The sequence below is a fragment of the Podarcis filfolensis genome (genome assembly GCF_964270895.1).
Source record: "Podarcis filfolensis genome assembly, chromosome: 3".
Classification (NCBI taxonomy): domain Eukaryota; kingdom Metazoa; phylum Chordata; class Lepidosauria; order Squamata; family Lacertidae; genus Podarcis; species Podarcis filfolensis.
The window spans coordinates 90,701,135-90,722,883 of NC_139606.1; the positions used below are offsets into that span (position 1 = coordinate 90,701,135).

At 43.6% G+C, this 21,749-nt stretch overlaps 1 protein-coding gene and 1 long non-coding RNA gene across 3 annotated transcripts in view; one reads left to right on the forward strand and one right to left on the reverse strand.

The window, feature by feature from the left end:
* Nucleotides 1-21,749, reverse strand: part of COQ8A (coenzyme Q8A) — a 67,469-nt gene that overhangs the window by 32,079 nt on the left and 13,641 nt on the right. For both annotated transcript variants that reach the window (XM_083604537.1, XM_083604538.1), the window contains exons 2-3: nt 4,895-5,089; nt 1,577-1,993 (exon numbers count right to left, since the gene is read on the reverse strand). In XM_083604537.1, the coding sequence (XP_083460663.1) occupies nt 1,577-1,993; nt 4,895-5,071 (594 nt within the window). In that variant the 5' untranslated portion in view covers nt 5,072-5,089. The remainder of the gene's footprint in view (nt 1-1,576; nt 1,994-4,894; nt 5,090-21,749) is intronic.
* Nucleotides 7,681-16,304, forward strand: LOC310758431. The gene is made up of 2 exons (XR_014545776.1): nt 7,681-15,113; nt 16,218-16,304. It is a non-coding gene; the product is annotated as an uncharacterized lncRNA (long non-coding RNA).

Sequence of the window (21,749 nt, forward strand, 5' to 3'; positions counted from 1 at the left end):
GTTAAGAGGTTCAGCTCTTTTCCTTTCAAACTCAGAGGAGTTGTGCACTGCAGCACTTGTGGACGAGTATACTATAAAGCATCTGCTTTGCATGCAAAAGGGCCTGGATTCAATTCTTTTGCATCTCCAGGTAGTTAGGAAGGACACCTGTCTGGATCCCTGAAGACCCACTTGCCCGTCAGTGATGAGCTAGATTGACCAATGATCTGACTCAATATAAGGCAGCTTCATGTGTACTGGACTGATTTGTTTGTTTGGTTTTTTCTTCTGATGCTGCTCTGTTTTAATTTGTATTTCTGTTTTAAATTATGTTTTTAACTAGCTGCCAAAAAAAATCTGCAAAGAAACATAGGAAACTCCACTAAACCAGGTCAGACTATTTGCTTCGGGAGATTAGTACAGCACAGTCTAGTCCAGTGTTCCACTTTAAGCTAGGATTTTCTGCTTTAGAAAAATTACTCAACTTCCAGCAGACAGAATCGTCTCTTAAGAGGAAATGGCAAGGCAGAGGGGGGTGGCAAGCAAACCTGGGTTGCACCTGTTCTGAATTTCAGCTGGAGGAGCACAAGAACACACGACAACAAGTACAACTTCTTAACCATCCCAAGCATTTAGCAGAGTATTGAGTGTCCAGTAAAGGGAAGGTGAACACCTGTTAAACATTAAAAAGCAAAGGTCTATTTCTAGGGGTGCATTTTGAACTCTCTAAACAAATGAACAGTTGCTAGCCCGCCTTGCTTAATTGCAATAGGACATTTACAATACAGCTCTCTTCACTTTGAAAAGCAGAGCTGAACAAAAAATGTGGTTATCATCTATTTTAACTCCTCTCTCTAGTCTGCCTTTCAGTCGAGCAGACCTGCAAGAGGGCTGACAGTATAAAAGCAACAATAAACCAACTTTTTTAATGGGAAACAATTCATATGTTAAGTTAAAATAAACAGACAACCAATAAAACAAAACAAGTTACAACTACAAACCAAAGAAACCAGTTACATCTTTTCGGCTCACCGAAAGGTAACTGAAAAGGGAGCAAAGAGAACCTACTGAGGAAAGACATCTCCACACATTCAGCATTCTCTGATTAACATGGTGTTAATCTTGGGAGTCTGTACATCCCTCCAGTAAATGGAAGCCCATCTGAGTGTCATACAAGGCATGTACCACATTGAGATTATTCCAAGGAAAATAATAGGTTAAGAAAGCCACAGGCTTTGGCAAGTTATTGAGTTTCCCCACCTGTTAAAATGGGAAGATTAAATTTAAAGAGTGTCCTCTCAAAATTGTTACTGAAATGCGTGGCCTGGTTTCCCGAAGTGACCTGGGAGAAAAGGAACTTGCATTTTCTTGGCACATTTCCCATGCGGTTACCAGTTGAGCAGCAGACATGTCTTAAAGATAAATTAAAAACAAAGGAAAATAATGCACTGCTCCCACTACTACCCAGACATGTTCATCATGCAAAAAGTTTGGTAGGGCAGGGTTTTGTTTTGTTTTTTTAAAAAGGATAACCTGCTTTTTAAAAAACAACAACAAAAAACTCCTATTTTCCAGTGGTGTTACACAGCCTACATACCATCTGTTTGTACGGTTTCTGTTGTGGATCTGCTTTCGCCTGCCTGGCTTTGTCAATATCTTCAGCCGTGAGTCCGCCCACCGAGGAATGGTCTTGGTGAAAAGCCCGGCTTTGCCCCCAAGCAGGAGCAGAAGGATTCCAAGGGTCCCTAAAGCCTCCAAAGAGCTTTGCATTCACTTTGGCAGAGATGGGGTTCCAACCCACACTAGGGTCTCCGCTCTCACCGACGTTTGGTAAAGGTCCTCTGGCAACGTACGAGTGAGATGGGCCCTCTGCACCACCAGACTTGGGAGGGTGTTCTAGAGGGGGAGGGTAGACGTCCTTTGCAGCACCTCCCAGCTCCGATTCAGAGAAGCTCTCGTCTTTTCCAAAGTCCTCACCAATATCTTTCAAGTTCTCCTGTTGCTTGCCCAGATCCTGCAAACAGAACATTGAAAGGTGTTTTTCCTCAGCCAAAAAATAAGGTGTAAACTGCTCTCACAGTCACTCACACTGCTCCCTTCTTGAAAAGACAAAACACTTTCCACACACCTACAAATTCTGATATTTCAATGTCTTGTGTTGTGAACAGCCCCAAGATCTATGGGTGGTATAATAATAATAATAATAATAATAATAATAATTACTCTTGTTTGTATCAGCAAACATTTTTAGAGAATTGGTCCGAATCAGTGTTGGTCATTCCTGTATTTTAAGATTTTATAATTAAGACTTTTACAGTAATGATTTTATAATCATTATTATAATACAGTGTCTTGATATCTGTAACATTTAGTGGTTTATAAATACACTTACATATAAAGGAACCAAAATGTATGCAATATGCTGATAATTCACTCCAAGTGATGGAGCCACCGCCACCACCCCTTCTCTACAGCCAACACTTTTGGAATTTGTACTCCACCGACCCCAATTCCTGTCTTCATTTATCCCTCACTTCCCGAATGCTTCCTGAAACAGGGTTGCTTCATCGCGCAGCATGACAGGACCAGGTGTGCCACTTCCGTCAGTATGCCTCCTTGGAAGCAGAAACCGTTTTGCACAAATGTGCTTAATGGTGTACATCAACCTATGTTTCTATTGAGTGGGATCCAGAGAGCTCCTTCTGCGATTCAGTGGAAGCTTCTGCTTGAGGAAAGAGATAGGCAATCATCTCCATTCCCCATGCAGTCCCACCCACCCCATCACCTCTCGCACAGTTCCAGGGGGCCTTGGATTTTTTCAGAGCAGCTTTTCGGGGTGGGCAGTGGGAAGGAGGAATCAGCAACAGTCACTTCCCTCCTGACCTCCTTCCTTCAGCAGAGCACCCATCGAACGGAACGGCACTCGTGGAAACTTTGGATTCAACCCACTGCACAACAACGAATTGCTATTCTTACTATTTTGAGACGTTGTAGAACTCAGCAGTTTTATCAATGGATTAGGTGGGCCACATACTGCCAGGAAACAGGCATAATCCCGATTGAAAGAGAGCTATGAAGAGAACAGCCATCCTAGCCATTCCCAATCTAGTGCATCCAAATATTTTGGACTACAGGTCCCACCAGCCCCAACCAGAACAGCTGTATGATGCTGGGGCTGAAGGGAACCGTAGTCCAAACATCTGGAAGGCATTAGGTTGAGGAAGTCTAGCCTAGCAGTTCCCCTTCATATCTCTCTTTCAGTCTACATAGGCTAACCCTATTCTGTGACCATGGGCCATTGGTGTAAAAATCTAGTATGTTTCATGCACACAACAAATAATATATTTACATGTATCAGCTGGTTAATGTGCTTGTGACTGAAGAGAAGCACTGAGCAGTGTTGATTAGGACAGCCATTTTATAAAACATTTGTTTTCAAGTAACATGTTCAGTGCTTCCAAAGATTTGTATCATGATTCAGACACCACCTAGATTTCTTTCACAATAGGAGACTCTCTCCAGTTTCCCTTCTTTTTTTCCAAACCTTTGGCAAAGATTTCTCTGAAAATATGAAAGCCTTTTTTTTTAAGGAAGAGTAATAATAAATTGAAAGGTCTTTATATTCTACATTGTGAGAACTAGGTGTCCCGGTAACAGATTTTTCCAGAATGCCATTTAACAACACCTCTTGGCCGATTTAACTACACCGCCACAGAGGTAACACAATGGAAACACTTCTCTTCCAACATTAATAAAAAATAGTTTAGAAAAGGCTACAAGTATCAGAAGTTGGCAGGAACACCACCAAAAACAAAGAGTAATTTACTGGAAAACACTTCACATTTCCACCCCCCACCCCCCAGTAGGAAACAAAAATAACTACAGGTTTTTTAGGCAGACATTGCACATCCATGGAAAAAGCAGCTTCCCTCTTCTCTAAGCAACTGCGTTTCCTGTAATCAATGCGTACTTTTAAAATTTTAGCTAGCTGCTATGGAGAGCACAAGCAGAACCTGCATCTAAAAGGGGCACCAACAGACATAGCCACTGAGGTTAGGGTTTCTTGTTGCTCAATTTCTTTCTCCTTGTGTCACCTTCTATTCTACTTTAATTCACCTCTCTGATTCTTGCCCTTCCTGATATCAACTTGCCTGAAATCAAAGTAATATGTACTTTCAAAAGGGCATGTGATTTATTTAAATATTGTTTTTAGAGTTGTATGATGCCGAGAAAGCCTGTGGGATGATAAATGTGAGATATAAATTTTAAGAAACAAACGAAACAAAAGATCCAGCAATAAGATATTTCCATTACAATTACCCAAATTCACAGCGTGCAAAAGGTTTCACCAGATCTTTAAACAACAGCACCTTCAGTTATTTCAACTTTCTAGAATACAATGGTACCTCTGGTTACGAACTCAATTCGTTCCGGAGGTCCGTTCTTAAGCTGAAACTGTTCTTATCCTGAGGCGAGCTTTCACTAATGGGGCTTCCTGCTGCGTGCGCGCCTCCCGCTCACATCTCGGGGCAAACTTTGCAACCAGGAGCAGCTACCTCCGAGTTAGCGGAGCTCGTAACCTGAAGTGTACGTAACCAGAGGTACAACTGTAGTGAGACTACAGCAGCCATTGGTCAGTTATTGCTGTACTACAACTCCCAAGACCCCTGTCTGTTGGCCATGCTTTCTGATGTAGTTCAGCAACATCTGGAGAACTACCCTGGATTAGAGGGACACATAAATTGACAACTGCTACAGGCTGCAGTCCTCAATTTACTTCCAGTTAAATGTGTATATGATTGCAACCTCACATGCTTTTCGCTGACAAGAGACTGGGAAAGAAACCAAAAACAGGCTAAATGCTTATTGATATGACGGTGCGCGCGCACACACACATACACACACACACTCTTACCTGCATTTTCCCCATGGCAGCACTGAACTGCTCTTCAGCAGTGGCCTGGAAGCTCCTGACCATGGTTACTGCATCACCACCAAGGACAACTTGCCGAAGCTGTACCGTCTGTGTTTCTAGAACTGCCTTGCTGAGCTTTGCCAGTCCTCGCATCACCATGATGGCATCGCCTGCCATGACTGATCACTTCCAGTGCTGGAAAACAGAACCATAATAATAATAATAATAATAATAATAATAATAATAATAATACCTTTGTTGTCATTGTACAACCTGTGTACAATGAAATTAAAAGAGCCTCCCTCCCTGCCCCCAAACACTTATAACCAACAGTTATATGCAGTACAGCAAAACCAAAGGACTATCTTGCAGGTAAAGGTAAAGGAACCCTGACCGTTAGGTCCAGTTGCGGAAGACTCTGGGGTTGCGGCGCTCATCTTGCTTTACTGGCTGAGGGAGCCGGCGTACAGCTTCCAGGTCATGTGGCCAGCATGATTAAGCCGCTTCTGGTGAACCAGAGCAGAGCATGGAAACGCCGTTTAACTTCCCACCGGAGCGGTACCTATTTATCTACTTGCACTTTGTGCTTTCGAACTGCTAGGTTGGCAGGAGCAGGGCTCTTCCAAGCACCGTATTTTTTGCTCTATAAGACTCACTTTTTCCCTCCTAAAAAGTAAGGGGAAATGTGTGTGCGTCTTATGGAGCGAATGCAGGCTGCGCAGCTATCCCAGAAGCCAGAACAGCAAGAGGGATTGTTGCTTTCGCTGTGCAGTGACCCCTCTTGCTGTTCTGGCTTCTGGGATTCAGAATATTTTTTGTCTTGCTTTCCTTCTCCAAAAACTAGGTGCGTCTTATGGTCTGGTGCATCTTATAGAGCGAAAAATACGGTACTTATGAGTGGGTCCTCAACCCTGTCCCCACAGCTTTGACAAGTTCACCAGGGGATTGTCTACTCAACACTTTGTGTTTCACAAAAGCAAGCTACATGGAAATGTAGCAAACTGCCTTTCCATCATGTTTCCCCACATGGCACAGCAACCCCCCTTTGAAAATGGGACACATCTCCAATGCAATTTATGCCACAACACAAGGGTCTGCACTTCACATGTAAAAGAAAACTACATTTGGGCTTGAGCAGTTGTCTGGAACTGGAAGAGCCTTCAACACCGCAGCCCAGAGGATTTTAGGTGGGTAGGAAACGGCACAAAAAGAAAAAAGCCACGTGCAGAGACAGCAAATAAAAAGACTTTAGAAGGATATCCTTTTGAAATTTCTCTAAACTTGGTCTCAAAAACCAGGATTGTTCTTTCATTCAGAGGACTAATATTTAAGAAACATGTTGGTCTCTAATATGAGCAATTAATTAACCATGTTATAATAAGCATCTACCACCTCGACTAGAAGTTATACTCAGCAGTCTTTGGGACTATTGAAAAGAAACTTTTGCTCAGTCCCTTTTATCTGCTGCAGTTTTAAGAGACACAAGGGAATTGCTACGGACCCACAAAGTGGCATTTGCAAAATGCATAAAGACCTCACTATCCCAATGCAGATCACTGTTCTGCAGTTCTCCCCAGCAAGCCAACAGCTCTAGCTGGCAGAGAATTGTATCTATGGCTAAAGGCCCCCTTTGATGTGAATTCACCAGCTACTGTCCTTGTGAAAAGTCAACACTGAGCAATTAGAATTCTGGCTACACCCTAACCTGCAAACTGCCAGAGTTTCAACCATTCTCCAGGTGACCGTTTTTAAGAGTCTGCACTGCTTGTTGACATTAGAAGATTGGTTTGTCATAAGCCTTTGTTCTGCCACACAAATAAGCTGGTCCAGTTACATTCTGTGGAAGTGGAAAAAACTACCTTGAAAAAGTTGTGATTTATCAGTCACGTATAGGCAGCATGAGAGGCTTATGGCAGACAATGAACAGCAGAGCAGGAATGCCAGTGCCTGAAAAAATATCAAGGACAGTTTACAAACAGAGGAGCTGTTTGCTTAGCAAAACTGACCAGTCAAAAGCCCTCTTCTCAGCTGAAAGAAAGCCTCTTAACAAATACAGATGTTAGATATGTGGAAACATGGCAAATTGAAAACGAAAAGGGTACCTGGGCCATTCCACAAATTAATGAACCCCAACTTATCTGAAGAGAGTAGAAGCCTCAGGGTAAGAGAACTGTCCTAGGAAGTCTAGCTGAAGCACTCCAAGGAAATAAACATTAAATCCAGTGTGGATCCACAAAGCAACCCCCCCCAAAAAAAGAATCCTAGGAACTGTAGTTTAACCCTCACAGAACTACAATATCCAGCACCCTTAAACTACAGTTCCCATGACTCTTTTGCAGGGAGAGGTACTTTACATGTATGGTGTGAAGGCAGCCTCTGTGTCAGATTCAAGTGCCTTTACAGAAATGCAACAAAAATCTGTAGTGCCTAAACTCAGATCAACTGCGCCTACCCAGTGGCAGAACAGGCGTCTACTTCCCCGATGCCCACAGGCCCCTCAAACACCCCCCCCAATCTGTTCTGTATAAACTAGGAGACCCTCTGGAGTAGGAGGGGGGACTTTAAGAAGGGGACACTCTGTTGGTGCAACTGGAAATCCACTTGTGCGCAATATTAGATCACCCACAGATCTCTCTTCAGTCTACAAGCATCACCAGTTTGACCATGTTCACAAATTATTCCAAAAGTCTGCCAGAACAGGGGCCAAATGAACTTCAGAATGGAGATGGCATTTCATGAAGGCTGGCTTCCCCTAGACAGAGGAGTTCCTGTATACAACATACATGACTTGTGATAATCCAAATGCCCTTATTCTCCCAGCCGCTGCCCCCCGTTTTTTCTCCTTTTTAAGGTTTATGAAGTACAGCTCGCACCCAAATGGACGTCAAGGAGAGGAGCCTCATACAGTTATTTACTGTCTTTTCAAATCCTTCCCATGATTCCTTGCAAGCAGTCACTGTCAATATACAGGAAACAGCCACCATAGAGTTGCTTCCTAGAAAGGAAGGAGTACCCTTCTCTGCAATGGAAATAAGCACCTTAAGAAGAAGGGGGGGGGCTGTTCTAGGAACACCCTGACAAACAAATTCAGCAAAAGGAACATAAACTCTTCTTCTTTGTAAGCAAGCATTTACGCCCGAGTCCTGCTTCTTTCACCTGAAATTATTGTTCCATGGTTGCACGATTTTGTCATGTTCAGGGGCTTTGCGTATTCTGGGCAAACGACTCACTGGCAAAGAAAGTAGGTCTTAGGAAGAGAATTCAGGATCCTGAAGAATCTCAGCTCTTTGTGTTTTTTTAAAAAAATGTAGCCCTTATGCAAAAATTTAAAGCGCAGCAGTGTAAAGAAGAATATCTTAGTAAATAAACAGAACCTAACACAACTGAGTGCCACAATTGGCCTTTCATCAGGGAACTTTGGATACAAAGAAGGCTCTGTCTGCAACACAGAGCAAAGAGGAATTAAGGGGGAAATTATTTGCTTCCATTTAGGTTTTGAATTGACTTGGGTCCAGCTATCCTTAAGATGCACAAGCAGTATCTGGGGCTCTCTCTCTTTCTCAAGCCAGAGACGATACCCCCAGATTTCTATGCACCCTGCATAGCTCTTTGGCCCTTCCCACAAGCAATCATGATCATAGAATCATAGAACAGTAGAGCTGGAAGGGACACCGAGGGTCATCTAGTCCAACCCTCTGCTAGGCAGGAATCTCAGCTAAAGCATCCATGTACCTCTTCCTTAAGGTATAAAAATCCAGCATTTCTGAATGACAAATACACCCAACCCTGGTTTGGGAAGAGGCCACAGGTTCAAGGGGTTAAGCATATGCATTGACTGCAGGAGGTCCCAGGGTCAGTTTTCAATAACCTCTGGTCAAGAGCTGAAGTAAACTACAAACACGAATTAACTAGTGCACATGACATTTTCACAAGTATTTGGAAGAGAATATAAATACTAAATGATTTAATTAGTGAAAGCTGTGACTAGCTACAAACACCCTAATCAGAATAATTGCTTAAAATAGACATGTTTGAACTCATAAGTCTTCTTTTGTGGCATTTCTTAACATTCAGAGTGGCTGCATTAAAATGGATCAAATCACTTAAAATAGCACTCAGCATGTGGGTGGTGTTTTAATTACTGCACTGATATTCCTCTAATTCATTAACACATTTTATGTATATGTATGTGTTAGTAAAAATTTACCATTATTCCCCTGACCTTTCATTTGTTTCCGAGGGCTAGTGGTCCAGAGAGTATTTCTCTGTTTTGCTCTTCAGTAGAAGGACTAGGAAAGGCCTTTTACTGATTTTATTCATTGCACTGCCTTTCCTCAAAGGAGCTTGAAGCAGCTTGCACAGTTCCCTTTCCCCATTTCACTCGCCACAACAACCCTGTGAGGTTAGTTAGGCTGAGAGACAGTGACAGGTTTAAGGTTGCCCAAAACCCAGTGACCTCCTATAGCTGGGCAGAGAGTTGAACTAGTCTCTCTAGTCCTAGTACAACACTCTAACCACTAAGCCACTCACAAGGCGAGGGAGAGCCACTTTAAGTCAGAGCAGCCCGCACTGGAAGAGATGGGCCAGTGATCAGACTCTGTATAAGGAGCCTCACTGGCATACACTGCCAGCAACACTCCACTGAGCATAACAAAATCAGGAGGAAGAAAACAAGCAAGGCATTGAAACAACAGAAGAAGAAAAAACAGCCACACTGAAAGAATAGATCTTTCAGAACGACCCGTTTTCCAAAATAAAGTTAACGGACAAGCTTCAAAGGAAACAAATAGCAAACTTCTATTGCTCAACATGTACTCAGCTCTCCACCAGCTAAATATATTGATGAGGAAATAGGGCCAGTTCCCTTTTGTTAGTTTTAAATGTGAAGCAGATAAATAACTGGACCGAGCTCAGGGCTGGCAGAATTCCACATGCTTCCTTGGAATGAAAATGTCATAGAAACGAGGCTCTATCTTACGTTCACAGAGAGGCCCAATTCTGTTACCTTGAAAAGTTAAAGAAGGATGCACAAAACATTTGGGATTGATGAATACCATTCCAAAACCAAAGGAGGAAGATTCAGTGGGCAGCACAGGACTTTAATGGCCTGCTTCAGACATCATGTTGATAGTAAACTATGGTTTAATGTGAAAGATGCTCAAAAGTTCACAATTTGTTCCAGCCCCTGCTAACCCATTTGCCACGCTAGGGAAGGAAACAAATCAAAAACTCACTCTGCATGATGCAAACCATGAGTTCCCATCGATCAGATGAGCAGGGGAGGAACTTAGTAGGAACTCGGCACAGTGCACACCAGTTTGTAATCCATTCACATTAAAACCAACAACACCACCTATGCTTTAACACTGCATTTGCCAACTTGGTGTCCTCCAGATGTTTTGGACTAGCATCTGGAAAGCACTAGGTTTGCAATGGCTGACTTAGTCCGATGTCTAAACCAGGCAAATGTGTGAAAAGGGCTTTTTTGATGCTAACCTAAGCCTTTTACAGCTCTCACACATATTTTAAACTCTTCCCTGAGCTATGAGAACCAGTGAGATGTAGTGGTTTAGAGTGCAGAGCTAGGACTGAGCAACATCATAGGAGGAGTGTTTTCTAGGACTAAGGTGAAACTGTGAAGCTCCCTTGTTATTTTTGCTATTGGGTGCTGAATGCTGTCTTAGTAATCTTGTTATTATTTCATTGAATCGTAGAACGGAAGAGTTGGAAGGGACCAAGAGGGTCATCTAGTCCAAACCCCTGCAATGCAGGAATCTTTTGCCCAATGTGGGGCTGGAACACACAACCCTGGGATTAAGTTTCTCATACTGTACTGACATGCTGTAGTGGTATGTGTTATTTTAGTATGTTATTATATTCGCTATTGTTTTGCTATGCTATTATGAAATTGATTTTGTTGTGTTTGAAACGCATCCCTGTTTCTTTGTTGTAAGGTACTTTGAGCAGGATTTGGCATACAAATAAAATGAATGAATGAATGACTGGGAAAATCCAGGTCCAAATATCCACTGAGCCTTGGGACTCACAACAAAATGCTGTAGTGTAGAGTGCTCCTGTTCCAGGGTTCTCTTCAAGAGTAGCTCATTCCTTTCCTTCTCCAACCCCTGGTTTTCTGTTTCGCCCATCTCAAATAGCATCCTGTGGCCACAGCAGATGCTCAGGGAGCTGTTTGGGGATCCCCACTCTTGAGGTTGTTTATCCAAAAACGTTTTTTGTCCTTCTGCAAACCTTGAATTTCCACCACCATGGATAGCTCAGTTGGTTAGAGCATGGTGCTAATAACAGCAGGGTTGCAGGCTTGATCTCTGTATGGGGCAGCTGCATATTCCTGCATTGCAGGCAGTTGACCTAGATCATGGGTAGGCAAACTAAGGCCCGGGGGCCGGATCCGGCCCAATCACCTTCTAAATCCAGCCTCCGGACAGTCCAGGAATCAGCACGTTTTGTGGGGCATGGGAGTTCGTTCATTCCCCCAAAAAATATATAGTCCGGCCCCCCACAAGGTCTGAGGGACAGTGGACCGGCCCCCTGGTGAAAAAGTTTGCTGACCCCTGAACTAGATGATCTGCAAGGTCCCTTCCAACTTTACAGTTCTATGATTCTATGCCAGTTTCTCCCTCTTATACGCAACAGACCGAGCACCATAGCAGCCAGTAGCACGTGGTTATTATGAACCAGCACAATCTCTTAGACACCCTTGGCTTGCAACAGGGCTAAGGCTACAGAAGCGCTGCACAGCAGACATGCAGTTCCCTAAGCAAACCATCGACCCTAAAGAGAAAAACAGAGTGACTCAGCTTCTTCCAGCGGATCTTTGACCCTCAGAGAAGTTTTGACAAACCCATCTCTATGTGGGCAGGAAACAATCGGTTCATTATCAACAGAGCGCTGCTGACAAACTGGCCCTGTTTATATTATCAGGAAGATTCTAACCTCCTCCTACCCATCTGAGCTCAACAGCAGGTTTTGTTTTCCAAGTGCACAGCCTGCCCTTTCTCCTCTTCTCCCCCACATATCTGGGCTATTTATCGTTTCACATCATTTTCAGCAATGCTGAAAATGCTTCCCCTTATCTCAGCATGAATGAATGCAGATTGCACAGGATAATAGATCTTGGATCTGTACCAATCACTGTAAAAGGCATATCTTTTAAAAAAGAAAGAAAACATCAAATTAAAGGGCAGCAGACTATTCTCCTTGCTGTGCCTTGAATTTCAAAGCCTACTGAACTCTTGTGGGCTCAAGTATGCTGTAGAGTATTTTACGGAGATTTACTATATTGAAAGACAGGGGCATGTTGGAAGGTTTTCTTCCTTCCAGAAGAGTAGGTACATTATCATTAAACGAGCAGAAGGCACCCCACTGTAGGCTGGGTTACACAATCACTTTGCCCTTTCCCTACTTCATTTGCATCAATGTTTGGAGCACTTGGAACAAATCAAACATAAAATGAGATTCTGAAGCAGAGAAGAGCCCAGGTTAAGCAAAGGCTTCCCTCTATCCTCAAACTCTGATCACAGACCAAAGACCAGTGCATAGCAAAATCAGATCCTTTCATTTGACAAAAATCCCCTTCCCCCATATACTTCTGCTGACAGTTGACTCTCCTGGATCAAGAGCCCACCCATGAGCTCAAGGACACCAACTGGGGGCCAACCTGTGGTGGCTCTCCAGATGTTCTGAAATACGGCTGTGTAATGGCTGCTGCAATGGGATTTATGGCTGGGTTCAATTGCCAAGCTGTCAAGATGGGGTTGGTTACAAATATTATAAAATAGGGTGGGTTACCGTCATTTTTCTAAAACCACCAACAAAAACAAAGCTGTCTGTAACTGGGTACAGTGGTACCTCTGGTTACGAACTTAATTCGTTCAGGGTACTCAACTAGAGCACAGAGTTATTTCCCAAAGCTGCTAAAACACCCAAGCCCACTGCCAACAAAGTTTTCTCCTTAAAAGGCCTGAGGCAACAGGAAGATTGGGGTAAAAATCCAACCCAGGAGGAAGAACGCCAACTGCTTTATTTTAGGCAGAGACACATCAGTAGAGTAAGTATGAATGTTCTGGACCGGCAACTCTATTTACATCATCATGATTAGGTCAGAGATTGTCTAGGGATATGCAAAATTGTAGCCATCAGCTGCATGCCTGGAATTAATGCTGCCTCATTTATGCTGGTCATGGATCTAGAAATAATTCACTTACACCCAATTAGGCTCAGTATTACAAAACTGTAGCCTACTCATCACCGGCCACCGGCTCCAAACAAGTAGCCAGCATGCTCCTGCTAGGATAATGTCCACAAGCCAATTAGAGCTTACTTACTCTGATGGAAATATTGGCATCAGTCCCTTGATTTCAGCAGCAGAAACAGACCAAAGAAAGAAACTAGTATGAATCAATTGGCGGGGGGCATCCCCAAGTATGGGTTCAGAAGTGGGAATGGGCAATAAGAACTCAATCTGTGCCTGAGCAATGAGTTTGCTAGAGGTGTGGTCCGCAAAAGACAGTGAGACATGGGGTTTGTTCTCAGCTCATGCCTGGAAAGGAGAGCGCTTAAGCATGAGTCCCGGTTCTGAGGAATCACTAAGCCAAACAGCAGTGAAATGGACCAGGAGGTGCAGTAAAGAGGGCTACAAGCTCTTCTCCGAGAGCCTGTATGTTCGCACAATCCCTAAACCAGATTGAGGAGCCACACCCTAGTCAGCTGATTTATTGAACTAGGTGGAGCCCTATTGGCTCCATGTGTCCCCTGATTCCTACTGAGCCAGCCGACGCAACATGGCTCTCTAGCTATCAGTAGTTGTGGTAGTGCTGAAGTGGAGAAAGAAAGATAGCAGAGCAGCAGCACCTCCTCTGTCCCTAAGAAGCCACGGGACCTCCTGCTGGACTCCTGGGTCCATGACCCCTCTCACCTTTCAGTACAGCACTGCCTCCCATTCTATCTAAAACAGAAAGGAGGTTCCTGTAGCCCTCAAGATATAGCTGGACTACAACTCCCACCGTTGATAGGAGTTGCAGTGCAACAACATATGGAAGACAACAGGGACCCGGCTCCAACCCCAGGACTTTGCTCACATTGTTCAAAAAGTGAGGTGAACATTTGGATTTCACCATTTTACGTTCTGTACCGTGAAGCTAGGAAAACCCAACTTCAACTTGTGCCTCAAAATTGACAGTGCACTGTTAGAGACCATTTCTCATAACACTTATAATCTGTTAAATCCCAAGGTTTCCCTTTAAAAAGTAGGAACCTTTTTTTTTCCTCCCAGAGGATTTCAACCTCGTTAAAGCCAGGAGTTGTGTTTCTACAAAAGCTATAAAGAACAAAAGATCCCTCTCATAACATCAGTTGCTTAATAGGACAAGACCACTCTACACAAACTGTCGCAAGTCTGCCAATTGCTGCATTACTTTCTATCAAAGTTTTAGCTTCCCCATCAGTAGCAAACAAAGCTCAATTATGTGCAGAGGGCCCAATACAGAGAATTCTCAACATGCAAGATTTTTTTCTGTCACAGGCAAGAGAGTCAAGGGGTGCTTTCACACAAACTGGCCCCATGTTAGATAATCAGTTCATTTCACCACAGCAGCCACAAATACATCACTGTGGATGTCTAAAATTTAGTGAAATTCAACATTTACTTGTCAACAGTAATGGCAAGCGATAATAATTCAAGCAAATTGTCTGAGTGCTTGAAAACTGACTCACCAATTAACATTAGCAGACATCCAAATGTAGACTATCAACGTTAAATCCTCCTCCTCCTTCCCCAAGTTTCGCCAGCCCTGAAAACAACTCTTTTTAAACAAGCCTTTGATTCTGTTGCTATTTAATTTTCTCAATTGCTATCCCTGGATCCCTTCTGTAATGCTCCTTTTACATCTGACTCATGGTATTTTATCTAGCTATCTTGGGGATAGGATTATTATCCAATTTTATTTTTGTGATCTGTTTTTATACTTTGCTGGCCTCTTTTGAGCATCTCCTTCAGAGGAGAAACAGATATAAATTTCTGCATAAACAAACACACAAGAACAATCAGTGCGGACTTTGCCAACTGGCAGCTCGCTTCCAAATGACAATTCACCATATAAGAACAATTTAAAGTGGCCACACTGTTCACCTGCAGAGACAGCCAGAACAGACCTTTTTTAAAAAAAAAATGCAATAAGAGATGCAAACTATGCTGAATATTGTAAGTATATAGCACATTACATTCCTAACTCCACGCATGCAAATTAGGTATCCAGCCAAAGATTAGTCATCTTAACAGCACGCGATGAAATTCAACTGGTGCTCTTGCCTTTTTAGCATGGCAGCCTCTGCATCCACCCTGTTCTGAAACTAATTCTCTGGAACTAGTTTTAGGGGTACTGAGAGGAGAAGGAAGTGGGGGGGTGAATCACCTCCCCCACTCTTCATTAGTGAAGGCACCCGCTTCCATGAGCACAAAAGCACCAACTAGATTTTATCCCGTATCCCCTCAATGGTCATTATCCAACTACACACGAGTTATGGGAAGACAAGTATGCTGAATAATCATGTTATGAAAATGCAGTGTTTCCTTACAAAAAGCCATAGTATTGAACCATATAGCTCACTTTCTTATACATGGGGCCAAACACCTTTTACATAGTGAGGCCCCGATCCTACAGTTGCTAACTCACTTTCAAAATATTCAGTGACCTTTACAACACACACACAGAGGCCTTCTCTTTCCAGTCCACATAATGCATGGATCTCAACCTCTCAATACTCACTTGCTTTCCAAAATAGTTTACTGCTGCAGAAGATTAGGCTTCAGTAATACAGCTATGGACGTTGATACATACATACAGCTTGTAGGCTTTTTCAGACAGAGATACAGATATATACTAGTACAAAGTATCTCTGTTGCTCCAGCAATTTAGTACATAACACAGACTCCAACTCACTTCTGAAGGTTGACACAGACACACTACACAAAAACCCTTGACCAAAAGAGCTGACATGCCTTAATCACTTATACAGACAGCACTGGGCTGTTGCCATAGCAACTGGCTTGCCTGACCTTGCACCTGTTGGCTTATCTCAGACCATGGAGTAAATTGTGCTCATGAAAGAAATTAACCACTTCCTCCATGTCCAGTTCCTCCAACAAATTCAACAGAGGGAAACTAGATGAAGTGGGAAGTACGGTAAATTGGGAAGTGGTTGTTTCAGTTGCATGTGCTTAGGCTTAGATACAGGATCTGTTATAGTGGAGTACAGGAACTAGCGGACCAAGCCAAAGGCTTCACAGAAAATGTGCTTTTTTAAGGAAGGGAGAGATGGCATCATGCAAATATTCTGGCAAGAGTTCCAAGTCTACGGGGCAGCAAGCAAGAAAATAAAAGAATTTAAGGAAGCAGGAGCTCTTATATGACTGGAAAAATGGGAGAGCTGGAGCAGCAAAGATCAGAGGTAGGGATGTGTATGTGGATTTGAATGGAAAGTAGTTTGCACTCCAACGAAGTTGGGCAGAGAGTTACCTTGTACTGCCTTTTACAGTGGTACCTCTGGTTACAAACTTAATTCGTTCCGGAGGTCCGTTCTTAAGCTGAAACTGTTCTTATCCTGAGGCGCACTTTCGCTAATGGGGCCTCCTGCTGCATGCACACCAGAGGAGTGCGATTTCCATTTGCATCCTGGGGCAAAGTTCGCAACCAGGAGCAGCTACTTTTGGGTTAGCGGAGCTTGTAACCTGAAGCGTTCGTAACCAGAGGTAAAACTATACAGTGGTACCTCGGGTTAAGTACTTAATTCTTTCTGGAGGTCCATTCTTAACCTGAAACTGTTCTTAACCTGAAGCACTACTTTAGCTAATGGGGTCTTCCGCTGCTGCCGCGCTGCTGCTGCGCAATTTCTGTTCTCATCCTGAAGCAAAGTTCTTAACCCGAGGTACTATTTCTGGGTTAGTGGAGTCTGTAACCTGAAGCGTCCGTAACCTGAAGCATCTGTAACCTGAGGTACCACTGTATAGGAATATCTCCTTCAGCATCCTGAAACAATTATATGAGGGCAGCTGACTCCCTTTGCCCCATCATCTAGGTAGGTTCCCACTCTTGCCAAACCAGAACTGCAGACAGGAAGACCTGTGCCAGATACAGGAAATATTACCTACACAAAGTCCCAAAAGAAATACATGCACTCTGGAGTTCCAGACAATTTTAAGAAAAATAAGGAGACCAAGGAAGGCCTGACCTATTTTTTAAAGCTCCATTCAGTAACATTAGAACATACTGGGTTGTTACCTGTTTGCAACTAGCAACAGGGGCACAAAGGGGTCAGGCAACTTCAGAGATGTTGTGCAAATAAAGCTGAGAAACGACTGGAAGGAATTTAACAGCAACGCAAATGCTATATTAATAATAGCTAATTAGCAATACAAAAGGAACACCCGGGTGCACTTCTACATTAGATTCATGCTGTAACTCCTAGTGATTTTCTAGTAAATAGAAAGCATAAGAATATTTTTATAGGAAGAAGCTTACTAGTCTGGAAACTTGGGGAGGGACAAGGGGGGAAACTTTTTTTAAAGCACAGCTCCATATTTCCCATCTTCATTCTCCACAATCCTTAACAACAAGGGCTAAAATAGTAGAAACCTCCAAGCTCTTCAATCTGTCAGGCATGGTGTGAAATAATATCCCAGAACCATCTGCCTTTAAGTTGCCTATTTTGGGGGAGAGAGGGCCAAAAAGAATTCTTCTTGCTGTAAAGATTCAAGGTCTATTCTTAGTCTCTTAAATATTGCAAAGAAAGCAGTTGCCTGTGACAGCACATGGAAAAGAAAAGCATCTGGTGTCTGCTTTTATATATACAGGCATGATACACATCTCTAATATGTCAAATAATAGCAAGTTGGGAATAAAATGGAGCAGCTAACACGGTTGTATGGGAACCCTTGACTGTTCTCCCCATCTCCTGCATTTCATCACTGAATTCAAATAAGATAAAGAATCAACACTGTTGGTTATTGTGGCTTTCCAAGGTCATCGGTTTTTGCTCATACAAACAACATAAGATAAATGACTACGAACATATTTTATCTAAGTTTTCAAGGTCACAAGGGTCACGGCTTTCAACCCTGGTCAAGCCATAGAAATACATGCATGTTATTTATGCAGATTTGGCCTGCAGTAAAAGAGTCGCACTATCAGCAGTGATTAAAGAAACGTGAGCAACCCTGAAGTCTCTTAGATTAAAGACATGAAACCACAGTCTTCTACATTATCATTTCCTCCCTCTGAAAGAAACAGTTCTGTCCTTGCCTTCCTGACCTTTGCAGTCTCTCTCTGATTAAACTCACCAAGGGAAGGTGAGGGCCTTCCCCTTTCTGTCTCCAGCAGCTGGTGTTGAAGTGAGGGGCAGACAGGACTCGTCAGCCTGGGAAGGTAGCCCATCTAGGAGGAAAAAAACTCTGACCCTAAACCTCCACTGCCTTGGGGGATATATTCAGGAGAAGAAAAGTCTAAGCAGTAGACCCAACACAATCCAGAGTGGAGTCCCTGTACTCCTCCTTCCAGCAACCCCTGCAGCCAAGCTGGTGCCAAACATATTGCTCTGCTTTCCTTTCAACCACATCAGTGAGGCCACAAACTGCAGGTGTGAGGAATCCTTTTCAACCAAAGGGCCAGTGTCTTCTTCTGAGCAACTTTCCAGGGGCCACATGTCAGTCGTGGGCAAGGCCGCAGGCAAATGTGGATGGAGTAATGAAATGGAAGTTCAACCTCTGTACAGTCGGCTACTTTCTATATTCTCACACACTCTTTTTTAATCCTCCATTCAAGCAAGCGATGGCAGCCAGGCAAACAGACTCATGGAGGGTGCAAAGTAGGGTCAGTGAGGGCGTTGACCTAGGAGAGGGGGGCATGTCCATAGTAGTAGGTAGGTCAAAGTCCTGCGAGCCAGACAGAGCTGTTCCAGCATTCCAAAATTCACCAGGCACATTTTGTACCTGGCTATCAGTCACTTGCGAACAAGTGAAGATGTCCAAGCAGCAGAATGGCACCTGATGTCTTCACCATGTGGAAGTTTGGATCTGGACTGCTTTCACACACTAGCAACACATCCTATGGAATTTTATGGAGGATGGATGGCGGCTAACAGATTGAGGTTGAATCCTGACAAGACAGAAGTACTGTTTTTGGGGGACAGGGGGTGGGTGGATATGGAGGACTCCCTGGTCCTGAATGGGGTAACTGTGCCCCTGAAGAACCAGGTACGCAGCCTGGGAGTCATTTTGGACTCGCAGCTGTCCATGGAGGTGCAGGTCAATTCTGTGTCCAGGGCAGCTGTTTAGCAGCTCCATCTGGTACGCATGCTGAGACCCTATCTGCCTACGGACTGCCTCGCCAGAGTGGTGCATGCTCTGGTTATCACTCGCTTGGACTACTGCAATGTGTTCTATGTGGGGCTGCCTTTGAAGGTGACCCAGAAACTACAACTAATCCAGAATGCGGCAGCTAGACTGGTGACTGGGAGCAGCCGCCGAGACCACATAACACCGGTCTTGAAATACCTGCATTGGCTCCCAGTACGTTTCCGAGCACAATTCAAAGCCTCGGCCCAGTATATCTGAAGGAGCATCTCCACCCCCATCGTTCAGCCCGGACACTGAGGCCTTCTGGCGGTTCCCTCACTGCGAGAAGCCAAGTTACAGGGAACCAGGCAGAGGGCGTTCTCGGTAGTGGCACCTGCCCTGTGAAATGCCCTCCCACCAGATGTCAAAGAGAACAACTACCACCAGACTTTTAGAAGACATCTGAAGGCAGCCCTGTTTTGGGAAGCTTTTAATGTTTGATGCATTACTGTATTTTAATATTTTGTTGGAAGCCGCCCAGAGTGGCTGGGGAAGCCCAGCCAGATGGGCAGGGTATAAATAAATTATTATTATTATTATTATTATTATTATTATTATTATTATTATTTATTATCTGCTATATTTTATCTGCACAATGAGAACAAATCTCAGGAACCAAAAACTTGTATTGAAAAATGACTTTCGAGCCGTCTGGCCCCAAAACGGCAAGTAGGCATTCCATTTTGGCGACTGTAGCCCTAGTTTAAGTAGCCATTTGGTGCCTAGCTTATATATCTGAGTTTCTAACACTGGAATGTTCAGATGGGCACATTTAAGCCTGGGGTCCAAGGACTCACAACTCTCTGACACAGAGAAACCCCTTTGGCTGCCCATGGCTGGTGAATGCGTATCTAACGTAGTAACATCAATGAAGTAGAAAGGCTGAATTCTTAAGGCTTTAAAAGTTCAACTGCTGTCAGTCTGCAAGACTAACAAGCAGCATCTGGTTTCCCTCTAGAACAAAAACTAAGAGCACAAGCAGCTTTCCACAAAGGTGATGTTAAGCAGAGTTCTACAACTTGGCACACATCACATAAAAGCTGGAACAATACAGCATGGGTAGGCAAACGAAAGCCTGGAGGCCGAATCCGGCCCCATCACCTTCTAAATCCGGCCCGTGGATGGCCCGGGAATCAGCGTGTTTTTACATGAGTAGAATGTGTCCTTTTATTTAAAATGCATCTCTGGGTTATTTGTGGGGCATAAGAATTCATTCTTTTTTTCCCTTCTAATATAGTCCGGCCCTCCACAAGGTCTGAGGGACAGTGGACCGGCCCCCTGCTGAAAGAGTTTGCTAGCCCCTGCAATGCAGTAACAGACTCCAATAATGAACTTTAACATCAGCCTTCCCCAACCCGGTGGTGGTGGTTGTCCTTATGCCCCACATTTTCCCTCCAGATTTTTGAGGCTACAACTCCCATCAGCCTCAGCCAGCAGTTATAGTTCAAAGATGGTGACGCTGCTTTATATTTTTGATCCAATAAAGGTTGCATTTGGGCAATGCAATCCCTACTCAGAAGTAAGTCCTACAAAATTCAGGGGTTCTATGATTCTATGTTGGCCGCAGAAGAGAAAAGCCCTAATCTCTCCTGGCAAGCATGTAAAGGCTAGCCTCTTAGGCTGTTAAAAAACAAAACCAAACCACTGACTTCTACCAAGCAAGATGGTAGATAACTCTGTCTCCCAAGTTCCATTTTATCTTAAGAACAATGTACTTTCCCCTCAAAGAAGCCTGCCAGAGCTTTAAGATTAGCCTCAGAGACCTGGCCGGCTGCTCCAAAAATGTTTTTATGTCAGCAAGCATCTACTGTTCAACTGTTTGCTGCTGTAAAGTAACTATATAGGATAATGCTATCTTTATTGCTGTTGTTTTTCTACTGGAAGAAGGGATTTAAGAGTTGTTGCTTTGTTTCATTTTATTGTTTATAAACATGTCTTTATAGGGCAAGTTACTCCTAAGACTACCAAGCCAATAAAAAAACACTCAGCCAGCCAACTAAATTCTCCCAGAGGCAAGTGCAGGTCTGTGACCAAAGTCTTTGAAGTACCTAGCAACACCCTTGCCTCCAGGTGATCATCAGACAGGCAGGTTTTTCCTTTGTTAGGATCTTTTTCCTCTATGCAGTCGATTTATGCCACAAACACATCTGGGACAGGTAGTAAGATGTTTGTGCAATAGTCATTTCTGCACACTTACCGTATTTTTTGCTCTATAAGACTCACTTTTTCCCTCCTAAAAAGTAAGGGGAAATGTGTGTGCGTCTTATGGAGCGAATGCAGCCTGCGCAGCTATCCCAGAAGCCAGAACAGCAAGAGGGATCGCTGCTTTCACTGCGCAGCGATCCCTCTTGCTGTTCTGGCTTCTGAGATTCAGAATTTTTTTTTTCTTGTTTTCTTCCTCCAAAAACTAGGTGCGTCTTGTGGTCTGGTGCGTCTTATAGAGCGAAA